A 13,809-nucleotide genomic window follows, 5' to 3' on the forward strand; every position below is an offset into this window, starting at 1 on the left:
GAGATATCAACTGCAGAGATGCAGACCTTGAACCTATTCTAAGAAAATAATGCTATTTACCACAATGGTTTAAGGCTTATGGTTGTTCCTCCCTCACTGTTAATGAGCCACACCGCCTTCAGGACAGTAATTGTTCTGGAAATATTGCAATGTAATTTTACAATATCTTACCTGGACCCAGACTTGAAAACTTCATAACTACTATCTGTTGTGCTAATTGTGTTAAAGTGATTTGGTAAAGTTTTTCTTCAGAGACAGTTAACCCCACAATCAAAAATACATATTTTTCCTCTTACCTGTTGTGCTAATTATCAATCTTGATTGTCTTAGAGTGAGTTGCTGAGTGTTTGAGATATTGGCTGTAGAGATGTCTGCCCTCCCTACAATATAATGGAACTAGATGGCACTCGGCTTATGGTGCTCAAAGTGCCAAAAAAACACCTCAAATCCAGAAATCATGACCCAGTTAATCAAGATAATCCATAGACCTTGTTGTGAGCAGTTTCATGTAGAAACCTGTCTCTCTCTACCGGCCTACACCCGCCATCCATATCAAGTTGCATGCTTCCTTCTGCAAATACACATCTGCTCATGAACCAGATGCTTGTGAGATGTAAACATTAATGGCGTCCTCCTCGACTGAGCTATAATGTTAGCTAGCTCACTGGTGCTATGTGAGCTACATCCATGCTTCCTTCTGTGTGGCGATACGGTTTGTGGGTGTAGTTCGGTAGACAGAAAAAAAGTTCCCACATCAAACTGCTCACAACAAGGTCTGTGGATTATCTTGGGTATATGGGTCATGATTTCTTGAAAAAACATTATTGGGGGGCTATGAGCACTACAAACTGAATGCCATCTTTTTCCATGCTATTGGGGAGAAGGCATTTCTACATTTAATATCTCCACACTCTGCCACTCACACCAAAATGATCCAGAATGATAGCACCACAGGTAACAGGCAAAATATGTTTTTGAATTTTGGGGTGAACTGTTCCTGTAAGCATTGTCCCTGTAATTTATGCATGTTTAGGCATGGGAGGTTCAAGCGCTCCAACAGTGTGACCACCGCAGTACAAGCAGACATGGAGTTGGAGGGCTTCCCCTCTATGGAGGACAAGGGACTGCAGTTTGGTGGTGGCTTCGGTCGCCACTCTGAGCCCAGCACGCCCACGCAGTACGGAGCCATCCGTACGGTGCGCACACAAGGCCTGTTCAGTTACAGGGAGGACTACCGGCCCTCTAGCGGCCCCCCCAGCCCACAGCCTGAACCCTGGCTGGTTGAACCCAGTCTGGAGAGTGCAGAATCAGGCCGAGTATCCCCACTTCGCAGGGACGGCAGTTGGTTCATGCAGCTCCTTCACAATGAAACCAAGCGGCTGGAGGGATGGTGCAAAGAGATGGAGAGAGAAGCAGAGGAGCATGACCTGACAGAGGAGAGTGAGTAACCTGACGGAGGCAAAAGTGGGGGCTGCTTCTGCATGTGTCCATTATGATTATCTCTTTTTATGCAGTATGTATACAACAGTATAGCCGAAGTAAACATTCACAGTATTAACTGTCTTGTTGACTATGAAAACAGAGAATCGTGATCGGCATTTTGTGAACAGATTGGATCCTTGTGAATGTCTGAAAGACATTGCACAACATGTTAGCCTTTGCCAACCTGTCAGTGATGAAACCAAAATCTCTCTTCCTCTGTCTCTCTATCTGTATTCCTTTCTGTGTCCCTCTGTGTCCATCAGTCCTAGGAAAAATTCGGAGTGCAGTGGGAAGTGCTCAGCTACTAATGTCTCAAAAGTTTCAGCAGTTTTACTGGCTATGTCAGCAGAATCTGGTGAGTAGCATGCGTGTGTGAAGAATGCTGTATCGACTTACATGCTGTTAACATGTTACAACACAAAATATCAGGTGAAAACTTGTTGATAGGCTTCTCTTTTCCTCTGAGCTCCATGAAGGTGCTTGGCCTGACGCTGCACTTGTGCGCCCTCCAGAAATAGACCACAGAGATCAATACTGAAGCAGTCCCTCTGCAGCTATTGACCCCAAGTAAACGAAAGGGGAATTCCAATAGGAAGCAGCACCTGTGTTGAGGCTATCCATTAGTGCACGGAGGCAGCGGTGTGAATGGGATCTCGGCATTTGAATAATGGACTGTCACACTGTCTCACTGTTTGGCCCTCATGTCACGTCGACGGGAAACTCATACCTTTTCTAATGCTAACTATCCACAGAGTCAGCAAATATCAGAAGAGGATGGTGTCATAAGTGGGAATGTTTCTGCAGATACAGTAGAGAGAGGCAGTCAAAGAGACAGGCAGGCACTTAATCACACCTTACTAAAGCGGAGCTAATTTTTTTGAATGAAATGCAAAACCTTGTGGAGGTGGCTGAAATCTGCCTGCTCTCTCGCTGCCTTTTTTTGTGTGCATTTGTGTGTGTGCCTTAACTCTGTTGCTGTCTTCTGGATGGTTTCAGGCCGCACTCTCTCCCTCTCTCCCCATAGATAATGGGATGATGAATTAAGTCTAACATTGGTAGTGACAAGCCTTAGATTGCCCTGAGCTTTCCGACGTGTCTGAATAAGAGAATGACTCTGTTTCCCTTCTGGACGTAGGAGGAACTGCATGACGTGTCTATAAAAAGCTGCTTTGAAGTTTGACTTGACGGACCTTTTCTTGGTCTGAGATGACACTCATTCTGTGTTTGCTGTCTGTGGTAATGAGCACACGTCTGCATGTGGCTGGCTAATGAGATGAGAGTGAGTTAGAGTTGACACATCAGCCAACTGGGTGCAGTAGGTATCATTAACAGCAATGCACCACAGAAATGCAGCAAAATTGAACACTGTATTTGTGTCATTCAAATTTTACAAATTAGGGATAATTTTGCAGAAAAAATGTAATTCTACAAAAACACCTGTGCTGGCAGTGATTTGTGGTCACTTAGCGTTGGTACAGAAGGAAAACTCTACAGAGGGCAAATGAGTAGCATTTCACTTCCACATGCATTCAGTCCTTAATGCATATGACTATAAAAATTACTTTTAATAATTGGTAATCTTTGTTGTTGCTACAGTACGCACAATATACTCCCAAGTAATGATGCAATGTTGGGGGAGTCAATTGAGGTTATGAACCAATGTCAGTGCTGTACTGCCACACAGTGGTGGGAATGGTGAGGTGTATTTTTTTAAAGTAATGCCTGCCACACACATAGACTTTAAAGACTGAAGTCTGACACCTCTCGCATCTAAAGACAATATGATTTTTTAGTCACACACTTTTGTAGTTGGTATTAAATAATCCTTCACACAAGAAAGACTGGAAATAATTTAACTTGACTGCAAAACCACTCACTGCGTTTTGTCCTCCAACGTCTTTTCAGGACCCCAGTGCCATGCCCAGACCCACATCTCAGGACCTGGCTGGATTCTGGGACCTCTTGCAGCTTTCCATCGATGACGTCACTGCCAAGTTTGATGAGCTGCAGCAGATCAAGAGCAACCACTGGCAGCTGGTGGAGAGCCCAGAGAAGAAGGTAAAACTGGTGGCTGTTTCCTCTCAGATCCACATCCTCATAATAATTAGTCTTAATGGGCTCCAGATGAAGTCATTCAGCTCTTCAGAAAACTACAGTAACAACATTTTGATTCCTTTTTAGGCTTGTGACCAGCAGGAGGTTAATCATTCTTATCATAACACTGCAGGGGCAATGTTAGGAGGCAACATCAGTTCAGCTTAGACAGCTAGCAGCATCGTCTCAAATGTTTTCCTATAAAAAACACCAGTTGTGTCTCTAGAACAATTTGGGACTCGTTTTATCTGGCAGATCTATTACTTTCGTAACTCATAAGTTGCTTTTGGGCTGCGGTGATATAAGGTAAAGTGAAGTCAGACCAATTGTACTTAGTGCAAATTCATACACGGGCTATTTGTTGGCCTCTGCTTTTACTCAGAAAACTGGTAAAGTCTTGTTTTCCCTCCAATATGCGCAATATATAGTGTATGCAACACTGCTTTAACCCTTTGAAACCTGTGCAAATTGGCTTGATTTTTTTCAAAAACATGGAAAGAAAGCCATGAGCAACAAAAGAAGAAATTACCACCAAATTATCAAAAAGTACAAGATAATTACCTGTAAAATAATTAAAAATGAAAAAGAAAAAGGAAAAAAAGTGAAAAACAAATGAGGCAAATAAGACTCGGCAAAAATTGCTTAAAAGTTAAAAAACTCTAACATAATTTAAATATGTAACTAAAATAATTATAAATATTTTTTTTCCATTGACATTTTGCCCTATACATTTTTCCTGAGCTTTTTTATCTACTAATTTCTTCCAATTTGTGGAACATTTCTTTCCAAGTTGCTCACTTTTTCCCCATGTTTTTGAGCACAAATAAGTGATGTTGCTGAACCTGAATTGACTATATAGTTACTTTGTATTTCCTAAAATTGCCTGATGTTGGTTAGCTAAATCCTGTATTGTTTTCCATCTGGGTTCAACTACGCAAAGCATTTTGTAACTTTGTTCTGAAAAGCTCTTTATTAAGTTTATTATCATTATTAGCATACTTAGCAACCCAAAAACAAGAAGACAAATAAGGTGACTCATGACTGTAAGTAGGCTGAAGACTGAACTGACACGTGTTTAAAAAAAACACAATTGTGTACAAAGTGCTGCTGCTGTAGGCCAACCTGAACATTACACAACCTTGGCATCACTTTGGTTCCCTCAACAAAAAGGCAATGGAATTTTTCCACTGACTTTTGGATCATTGCAAAAAAATAAGCTCTGTACTGATAATACTACAGCGATACTGTGTAATTTTCTAAGAGGGTTATCGTACCGTAATCTTGAAAGTCTACGTCCAAAAAAGGTGGCATGAGTATGCACAAACTGAGGCTGGTAAAAGGGGACTATTGATTGTTTTTGGCATGATGGCATTAAATGCCTCAGACAACCTCTGTAGTCTTTGTTGGCATCTGCCTTTTTATAGATATAAATGGGTACAAAGACCTTATTTCAGGCATCTAACATAAAACCCATTCAAAAACCCCACTGACTTAGAGATGAGGGAACCAGGAGTGCAAAAATGCCAACTAGCAACCCTGCTAACTCCAGCATACTTACATTTGTATTTTATACTGGTGATCATTAATATGCTGTGTCCCTTTTAAATAAAAAATTTTCAAATCTTATTTCTAGGTTTTAGGACTCATTTCTCATTTCTGTACCATTCTATGAAAGTCCAGCTACATCTGATACACCTCTTAAAAATTCTTGATACTTTACAATTTTTATAGCATTTTTCATAGTATGCCAAAAATGAAAAGCAAAACATAAGAAATGTAAAAAATCAAAGCACTTATGTAAGAGTGGTGCCTATAGATGAGGGAGCTTATAGATGAGGGAGCTGCATTTGTAAGCCACACATGTTGATGATAATATGGTTTTTGAGATAGACAACCTCCTTCAGGGCACTTGGATAATTATCTTCATGCTACAGTTGTAGTTGTAAGGGAGTTATTTACCTCCAGCAGTTAATAGGCACATTGCAAGCTCCACGAAGCTGAGCCCAAACAGTGACACAGATGCTCTGCACTGGGCTCCTCTCCTTCAAGGCAGGTTTACTCTAACACCAGCAGTGTTCAAAGCAACTAAAGAAGCAAGCCATGCATTCAATTTTTGGTATAGGTTTAAATTTGTGGGTCATATGGGTGAAATTTTATAGCCTTCACAGGTAATGTTGCAGACACTTTCTGCAAAGGGTAATGTCCTGGCTCTGTAGTGTTTCTAGATGTGTTTTGTTTGAGCAACTGGCTTCAGGGTCATATAAATGACTTTCTGCTGAATAAATAACAGAAGCACCTCAGCAATAGGGAGAATACTGATGATGAATTCTCATATTGCGACCTCTGCGGTTCGTCAAACTTTCTTTTATCTGTCTCTTTTCTCTCTGTGGCACAAGTTTTGACACCAAAGATCAAAAAACCACAAGACCCCCAAAACTCCCACAAAATCAAAACTTGGAACAAACCGGTATCGAAGAACATGGAGGGAGTCCAACAAGGAGCACAGAGACCAATGCAGATATACTGACCAAAAGACAAGTGGAGCACAAAGACTGAATACACAAGGAGATAATGAGGGACAGGTGACAGCAGGGCTGATGGGGAACAGGTGAAACTAATCAGGGCGGGACATGCAATCATTAAGGCAGAGAAGCACACAATCAGGAAGTAAAGCCAGACATTTGACATAACTGTTTCCTAACTGACACAAAGAAACAGACTAAGCATTAAGACACAACATTATCGCCTTGAAACCTGGGCTTTATCTTGAAATGTTCAAAAGCCTAGAAGGAGGCAATGAGCAACTTAAGAAGAAAATTGCAAGAAAATTCCTTGTAAATTAGCAAAAAGCAAACAAACAAACAAACAAAACAAAACTGAAACAAATTAGTGTTCATTTCACAACCATAAGACCTCCAAAGTTGTTTTCCTGAATTCAGCAGTACGTACAACCAGCCTCACAACAGCAGACCACATGTAGCCACACCAGCTCAGGACTTCCACATCCAGCATCTTCATCTGCAAGATCGTTTGAGATTGCCATCCAAAGAAACCAGGCAGCCCAAACTGTCAGTGACCGTCTCTGGGAAGCTCATGTGCATGCTCGTCCTCACCAGGGTTTTGACCTGACACCGTTTCATTATTGTAACATACTTGGTGGGTTGTGAGGCCAGTTGGATGTACTGCCAAAGTCAGGGAAACGACATTGGAGACATCTTATGGTTGTGATATAAATATTCAGTTCATGAGCAACAGCTCTGGTGGACATTTCTGCAGTTACATTTGCATTTGTGGTATTATGTTCTGTGATCAAACTGCACATTTTAGAGTGTCCATTCCTCTCAATTTCTTGATTGTTCAAACTATTTGCCTTGTTTATTAATGTCATTCTGTCTCCTAAGGAGCGGAAGTGGCCACCACCTCTGCCAAAGCGGCCGTCCAAGGGGCGTGGCAGTGTGATGCGAGAGCGCTCTCTGGACCTTCAGGACCGCCAGCGACAGGAAGCTCGCAGACGCCTCATGGCTGCCAAACGAGCAGCGTCTTTCAGACAGAACTCAGCCACAGAGAGGGCAGACAGCATCGAGATCTACATCCCTGAAGCCCAGACACGGCTTTGAGGTCCACGGATTCATCCTCAGCTCCTCTTTTCACCACCTCCACCCAACACCAGCTCGTGGCGTTACATCAAGCCTGCTGTCGTCATCTGTCGCTGCATTGTCATTCTCTGGGTTGTCCCTACTGAAGCTACACTAGGCAAGAGTTCAGTCATAAATGCATCATTTTTATCCGCTTAAACGACAGTGACTACATTTACATGCACAAAATATTCCAGTTTTTGCTTATTCTGAAAAAGAAAATATTCCTACAAAGCTTTTTACATCACTACTGAAAACAAATAATCCACTAATAATTCCATATATATATATATGTGGGATATATATCCCAAATACTCCAATTAATGTCCTCTGACGTGTCCTTTATCACCTTAAAATATGGAAAAGGGAAAAAAACGACCTACTTCTCTGCATCAAAATAGGATTTTTTCAAAGTTTTCCAGTTAGCAGGCTTGTCTGACTAACTTTGACACAGCTTCTCTCTTTCATTCCTTCAACCAACTTCTTGAAAACATTGACATTGCAAAATTTGCGCATGTCCAAAAAGCTATTGATAGTCAAATCTTTCATAATGTTCAAAAGTAGGTGTGTTTGTGCCATTGTCTTTTCAGCATGCAGCTCTACCGCAGCTGAATCTTGCAAACTCGGGGTCAGTTGGTGTGTACACAACTCACAAAGCTGACTGTAAACAGACAAGGCCTTGTGTTGCAAGCTGCCGAAAACCCCTCCGTTTGAGATTCATATTCCAAATGCGCTATATACAATAATGCTTGTGCCACTTTCAGATGTCTCTCATAAACATTAAAACCCTTAAACACTGAGAAAAATTGCAATTTCTTTCAAAAACATGAGAAAAATAGCAATGAGCAACTCGATAAGAAATGTTCCACAAAATTGCAAGAAATTAGTATATTTAGAAAATTACTTTTAAAAAGCTAGGAAAAACGTCTAGAGAAAAAAAGGAAAAACTATATTTACAATCATCATAATTATATATTTAAAATTATGTTACAGAATTATTAAAATTTTCAATCACTTTTTCCAGGTCATTTCGTTTTTAATTTTTATTTGTGATTATTACTATTATTATTATCATCATTAATTTTAAGGTAGTTTTCATATGTGTTTCACTAATTTCTTCTGAATTTTTGGGTAGTTCCTTTTCTTGTTGCTCATCGCCCTTTACCTATGAATTGAAAGAAATCCCACCAGTTTGCTGAGGTCTTAAAGGGTTTATACAGAACGTGCTGCCTAATTCTGAATATCCGCACAGAGTATACTGTTTGCATTACCTGTATCAAGTTTAGAAAATCCTAATTTTCGGAATAATAGTGGAATAGTATGCATGTAAATGTAGTCAGTGTGGCACTGCCAAAGGGAAGAACGCCCCATCTTCCCTGAATGAGAAGTCAGTTGAGACCGGCTGTTTTCCCACAGGAAGTAATAAATAAAACTTTGAAAGTGAACCTCATAAATGAAAAAAACTAGACACACCAGCGTTAAAAAAATGTTCTTCAGTTTAAACTGATCCCAGGCCAGCTGGTTTGGTAAACAGGAGCCACTAACATAAAGTTGCCTAGTGTAGCTTTAAACCCACAAGGGACTTATTGTGCACCACAAGAATGAGCTGCTATATTCCAGAATAAGCATTTCACCAAGTATTTATTTCAGCATCATTCATTCAAGTCATTCAAGTAAAATTCATGGTTTATTTGGTCATTGATGTTAAAACTTCAGTCTCCATTGTTGCCATTGCCCTGCTGTGAGTAATGGCAATGCTAGACTCGCCACATTCAAACACAAAGTGCAACTTTTCTAAAGTTTCTCACCAGCAACAATGGTCTTGGGCTAAAGCACCCTGTGTGAAGGAGCAGCAGAGATTGACGTTTCCCACAAAGAATGCAAAATTATGTAGGTCATTGTCCGACTGCTGAAAAGAATACAAAAAAATATATATTTTTTTGATGAAGTTTTAACTTCACTCCAAGCCTTTTCTATGGAGTTGGGTAAAACCTAATGCCTTTGTTGATAAGTTTCTCCTTATTTCCTGCCAGTTTGTGGTTAAAACGTCAAATTAGAACGGTGTTAAAAATGGTCGACAGCGTGTCTGAGGTGCTGCACAACTCTTATCATCTACCCATCTTTAACCAGGCATGCTGCAGCTGCTGACCAGTGTTGCTGAATGAGATTTAAAAAATATGAGTAAAAATCCTGGGCCATCATTCAAGCATTTAATCATTTCCATCCATGCAACACCATCCCCCCCTTAGGACTATACATTTTTAAGCTATGTACGTTATTTGCTGCTGGATACATTTCCATTGCAGAACAAATATGAATTATTAACAAAAAAGACAGTTTTGCGCAGCCTGGAAGAGGTGACTGTATCAAACAATGCATTTTGCACCTTATAATATTCATGTTTGTATTTCCAAGGGAAATGTAGTTTATGAAGCTCATGTGATATTGTTGCAGTTGAATTGCAAGGACAGATATGGGAAATTTACTACAGAACTTCATATAACTCTATAGGTCATATAAACTGCACCTTGTGTTTTGTTTTCATTTTCTTTCTGACGGCATTCAGGCCTCTCGTAATTACAATTATTGTGATTCTAACCCTTTTTTTATTATACTTATACAGTATCTATCATATGACCAACATCACAATCTACAGAATGCATTTAGTATTTATAGTTCAAACAGTTGTGGGTTGATTTGACAGTGCATTTGTCTCGCTGATTAAGGGTTGCTTCTCAGCTAACAGAAACCATATCTCATAACACACTGCATCCAACCTTTTATTCCAAGTGGGGCATAATGAAAACACTTGTGTTGTTATTTTTTGATCTGCTCATGTAGTCTAGGAAAGACAGGTGCAAATGACACTTTAACAATATTCAGTTACTATAGTAAATGGTGCTGCTTTTTACTCTAAAACTGTTGTCCTTTACCCAGTCCTATGTGCACGCACACACACACACTCAAGGACTTTTTAACAGAGATTTATTAATATGGTGCCCGTTGTCTCTCCGATGACTTGTGGTAAATTGTGACTTTAGAAAAGATCATCTTTGCAATGCTCTTGCCCTCAGTGATGTAAATGAGGAGAACGTTTTATGGTTTAAACTTCCTCTCTAACATGCAAAGAGGTCAGTAATATCTATATATTATTATTTATCAGATGGGAGAGATTACAGGCTTTGACATTCCACCTACCTTAAAGTAAAATGTAATATGCCCACCCTGAGCCAAGGGCATACTGCTACAGCTAGCTAAACATATTGCATTGTACCTGTCCATATTTTATACCGCAGCTTCCCCAACATTTGCAGTACATGCCCATTCATCCTCTTTTGCCAATCTAACCCCAGTTAGTTAAAACTAATTTCGATATAGGGCCACTAGAATTATGCTGCAGTACAGTGTTTAATGTTTCCCATTTTATTGTAATTAGAATAGCACTCAGCAGGGGAGGGCAGTCTGTGTGCTGTAAATAATTGTGTGAGGCAGCAAGTCGTACTTGTTGGGATTATGACGGGGCTTATTTTGTTTGCATCGAGGCTTGTTTGCTTTTACTTTGTGACATGAGTACATCAGTGCTAAATCTGAAATCCTTACCTTACCAGACGGCCTTAACCAAAACACTTATGAATGTAGAGCCCCTATCGATGCAAAAAAAAAAAAGTCCCAGGAGAGCAGCTGCTGGAATCTGACTAAATTAGACAGAGGTCACTCTGAAACCTTTACTTTTTGTTATTCCTAAATTTTGCCAAATTGATTGAATTGATTTCAGTATTGTTGTGTCTTAAAGGTATACTATGCAGGAATTTTCAAAGACTGTTTGTACAGCAAAAGTGAAAGCCAATCCCAGCTTTGTTCACTATATTTGCATTTTTTCGGCGCTGTGATCACAATTTTGTAGTTCCTTTTGGATTCCTGCTGCTTATGGTCTGGAATCTGGTTGCAACCTTTTCCAACCTCATCTGCGTGCTGTGCCCAGGATCATCCCGAACACAGCAAAATAAGAAAAATAAAATAAACGTTTTGTATTGGTCAAAAGTTAAGCTATTCTAATGCATTGTTTGTACGTGTATCTACGAAAAACAATGCACCAAAATTGGTAGAATTTCCCCATAATCGTGTTAGAAAATTGTTTATAACCCGCCAGGAAGGTAGTGTTCATGTGACCAATGCACTGACAGAAGTAACAAAGGAAGTAGTCCCATGCAGACCCAGATTGGAGTTGTGAATCTTTCACAAACACAGGTCTAACCTCAGGAGACCGATGTTTGGAACCGTGCAAATCCAGTGAACTTTGAGTCATTTTAATGCATATCTTCATAATGTTCTTCTAAACCCAAACAATGGAACAATACATTAAGGGTATAACCTCACATTAAGTATGTAACATCATTCATTGGGAGCTAATTTGTCAATTATCATTGGAACTATTGCATGAGGAAACATTGCATAAGAGATGATTGAGAGGGATTACTTTTGTATGAGTCCATATATTGTTTTGTTTTTTTTTGTTTTGTTTTTGTTTTTTTTTAGAAATGCCTGCATAGCATACCTTTAAAATTTATCTCACATTTTGTACCGTAAGGACAGATATCTGCTATTACTGGAACAAAAGCATTCACACATAAACATATATCTTGGAATTAATTTACCTGTTTCGAGTCCCAATAGGTTCAATTCACACAGGTTACAAGACATGAAACAGTAGTTTTACTTTTAAAATGTCCTTGTAGTTTATTATCCTAATACAGATAACATAATTACCTTTTTGAGGGTCCTCGTGCAGTTTATGAACTATGAACCATGTTTCCTGATTCGTTTACACAGTAGGTTCTGTCTGCACCCAGTTGGCACCAGATGTCAATATGACAAAAAAGAGACATTGGACTCTAATTCTGGACAGACGTTAAATTTTGTTTCTTTTTTTGCCAGAATTCCACATTAAATTGATGTTGGCATAAGACATTGTCCTGACATTCAATTTTGGTCACCAGATGTTACAATCCAAATTTAACTAAATATTGATGTCAAACGAAGTTGGTAGCCAGCTGGGTAGACTTTAAGAATTAGTACCAAGTTAAGATTTCAAGTTAAGATTTATATGCTCCAAGAGATGTATTTACAAGACTTACCCCTGCCTCCTCAGTAACTTTACTTGAATAGTTTATTTACATTTCTTTTCTGTGCTTATATACTTTGCCCCAGTACAGACTAAAGGACTCACAATTTAGGGGAAGAATGACTTGCTTGAAAAATCAATTGCATTATGTAATTACAGAACCTGTTAAGATGGCAAGGGCTGACTTCAAGTTCAATGAATCCTCTAATTTAATTAAAAACACAGTATCTTTCCCCATTAAGGGGTTTTACTTCCAACATTAACAAACCATTTATATTGTATTTAAGAGATGAAGGTCCAACTGATAGAGGCTGATTCCATTTAATCACACCCTTTATACAGCAAAATTATTTGAAGTCATCTGAGTTTATTAAACCATTTCCTCTTCAAATTCAATCTGAAGAACAGGCTGGCAATTCATCTATTTTGAACTGCAGTGCTTAAATGTTCAGTACTTCAATCTATTTGTGTACTTTTAAAATCTGTCAAGAGGAACACACAGAGGATGCCCACTTTCCCATTAAAATTTGGTGCAGAAATAGAGTTACTGTTATTCCCAAGTGAAAATTTGACAGTCACTGAATCGGTTTGTTTAGTTTACTTTCAAATCTATCTTCTTTTTGTCTGTTTTCCTGTGCATCTTTCACAAGAACAACTCTTATTCTACTAACCTTGGCCTGCTTGGTCAACTGGTCACACTTGGATATTTTGGGGGGAGAAACCTTTTTACCATACCTCTAGCTGGAAGGTAGTTTATTACTTTATTTTTACATCAATAAATAATGTCTACAGTGCCCATGCAATTTTAAATATTGAATATATTTATGTGAAAAGCTGAGATGGGAGTTTATATAAAAGTAAATGTAATCAAACTAAATAAGAGTAATTTAAGGCTGGCTTTACTAAACACAGTTGTACAGTAGTGCTGTACAAAAGTATATATTATTGTAGGGGACTGTCTTATGTTCTGACGGCCCAAAAGTCTGAGGCTCCAGAAGGAAAAATAAAACCCAATGGACTGAAAGCTCATTTCTCCAACAGCTTGTTATCTCCAAAACCATGGATGCATTGTATATAGACTATGCCAAGGATGACGTTATTCTGTAAACTGCATCGCCCTGGTTCTGTCGTTAAAAGTCTGTGGGATTTTTCCATTGGATTTTGGATCATTGCAGAAAATAAGTTATATGGCAAATGTTTTTGATACTTTATGTTTTGCTCAGCAAGATGAGACCCATTTAAAAAAAAAAAACATTGACTTCGAGACTCGGGAAGTGGAGGTGATGAAATGCTAATTAATTTCGGGTTTAAGGACTCGTTACTGGGGCATTCTATAGAGACATGTAGACAGCATTAAAGGCCGGGCCCCATTCATTCCAATGAGAGTTGCTCAATGGCACATGAAAACAAAATGGTTAAATTTCTGCATCTGACATTATCACATGAAAGAATTCTGCTGCCCAAGCTGGCTACTTC

The 13,809-nt window shown here is 39.2% G+C and overlaps 1 protein-coding gene across 1 annotated transcript in view; it reads left to right on the forward strand.

The window, feature by feature from the left end:
* The window catches only part of LOC121955322 (disks large-associated protein 2-like), a 113,660-nt gene extending 106,275 nt beyond the window's left edge, over positions 1–7,385 (forward strand). The window contains exons 10-13 of the mRNA XM_042503216.1: positions 1,034–1,440; positions 1,746–1,837; positions 3,388–3,540; positions 6,978–7,385. Of these exons, the coding sequence (XP_042359150.1) occupies positions 1,034–1,440; positions 1,746–1,837; positions 3,388–3,540; positions 6,978–7,193 (868 nt within the window). The 3' untranslated portion in view covers positions 7,194–7,385. The remainder of the gene's footprint in view (positions 1–1,033; positions 1,441–1,745; positions 1,838–3,387; positions 3,541–6,977) is intronic.
* Positions 7,386–13,809: the final 6,424 nt, after the last annotated feature.

This window comes from Plectropomus leopardus, chromosome 16 (assembly GCF_008729295.1).
Source record: "Plectropomus leopardus isolate mb chromosome 16, YSFRI_Pleo_2.0, whole genome shotgun sequence".
In the NCBI taxonomy this organism is placed as follows: domain Eukaryota; kingdom Metazoa; phylum Chordata; class Actinopteri; order Perciformes; family Serranidae; genus Plectropomus; species Plectropomus leopardus.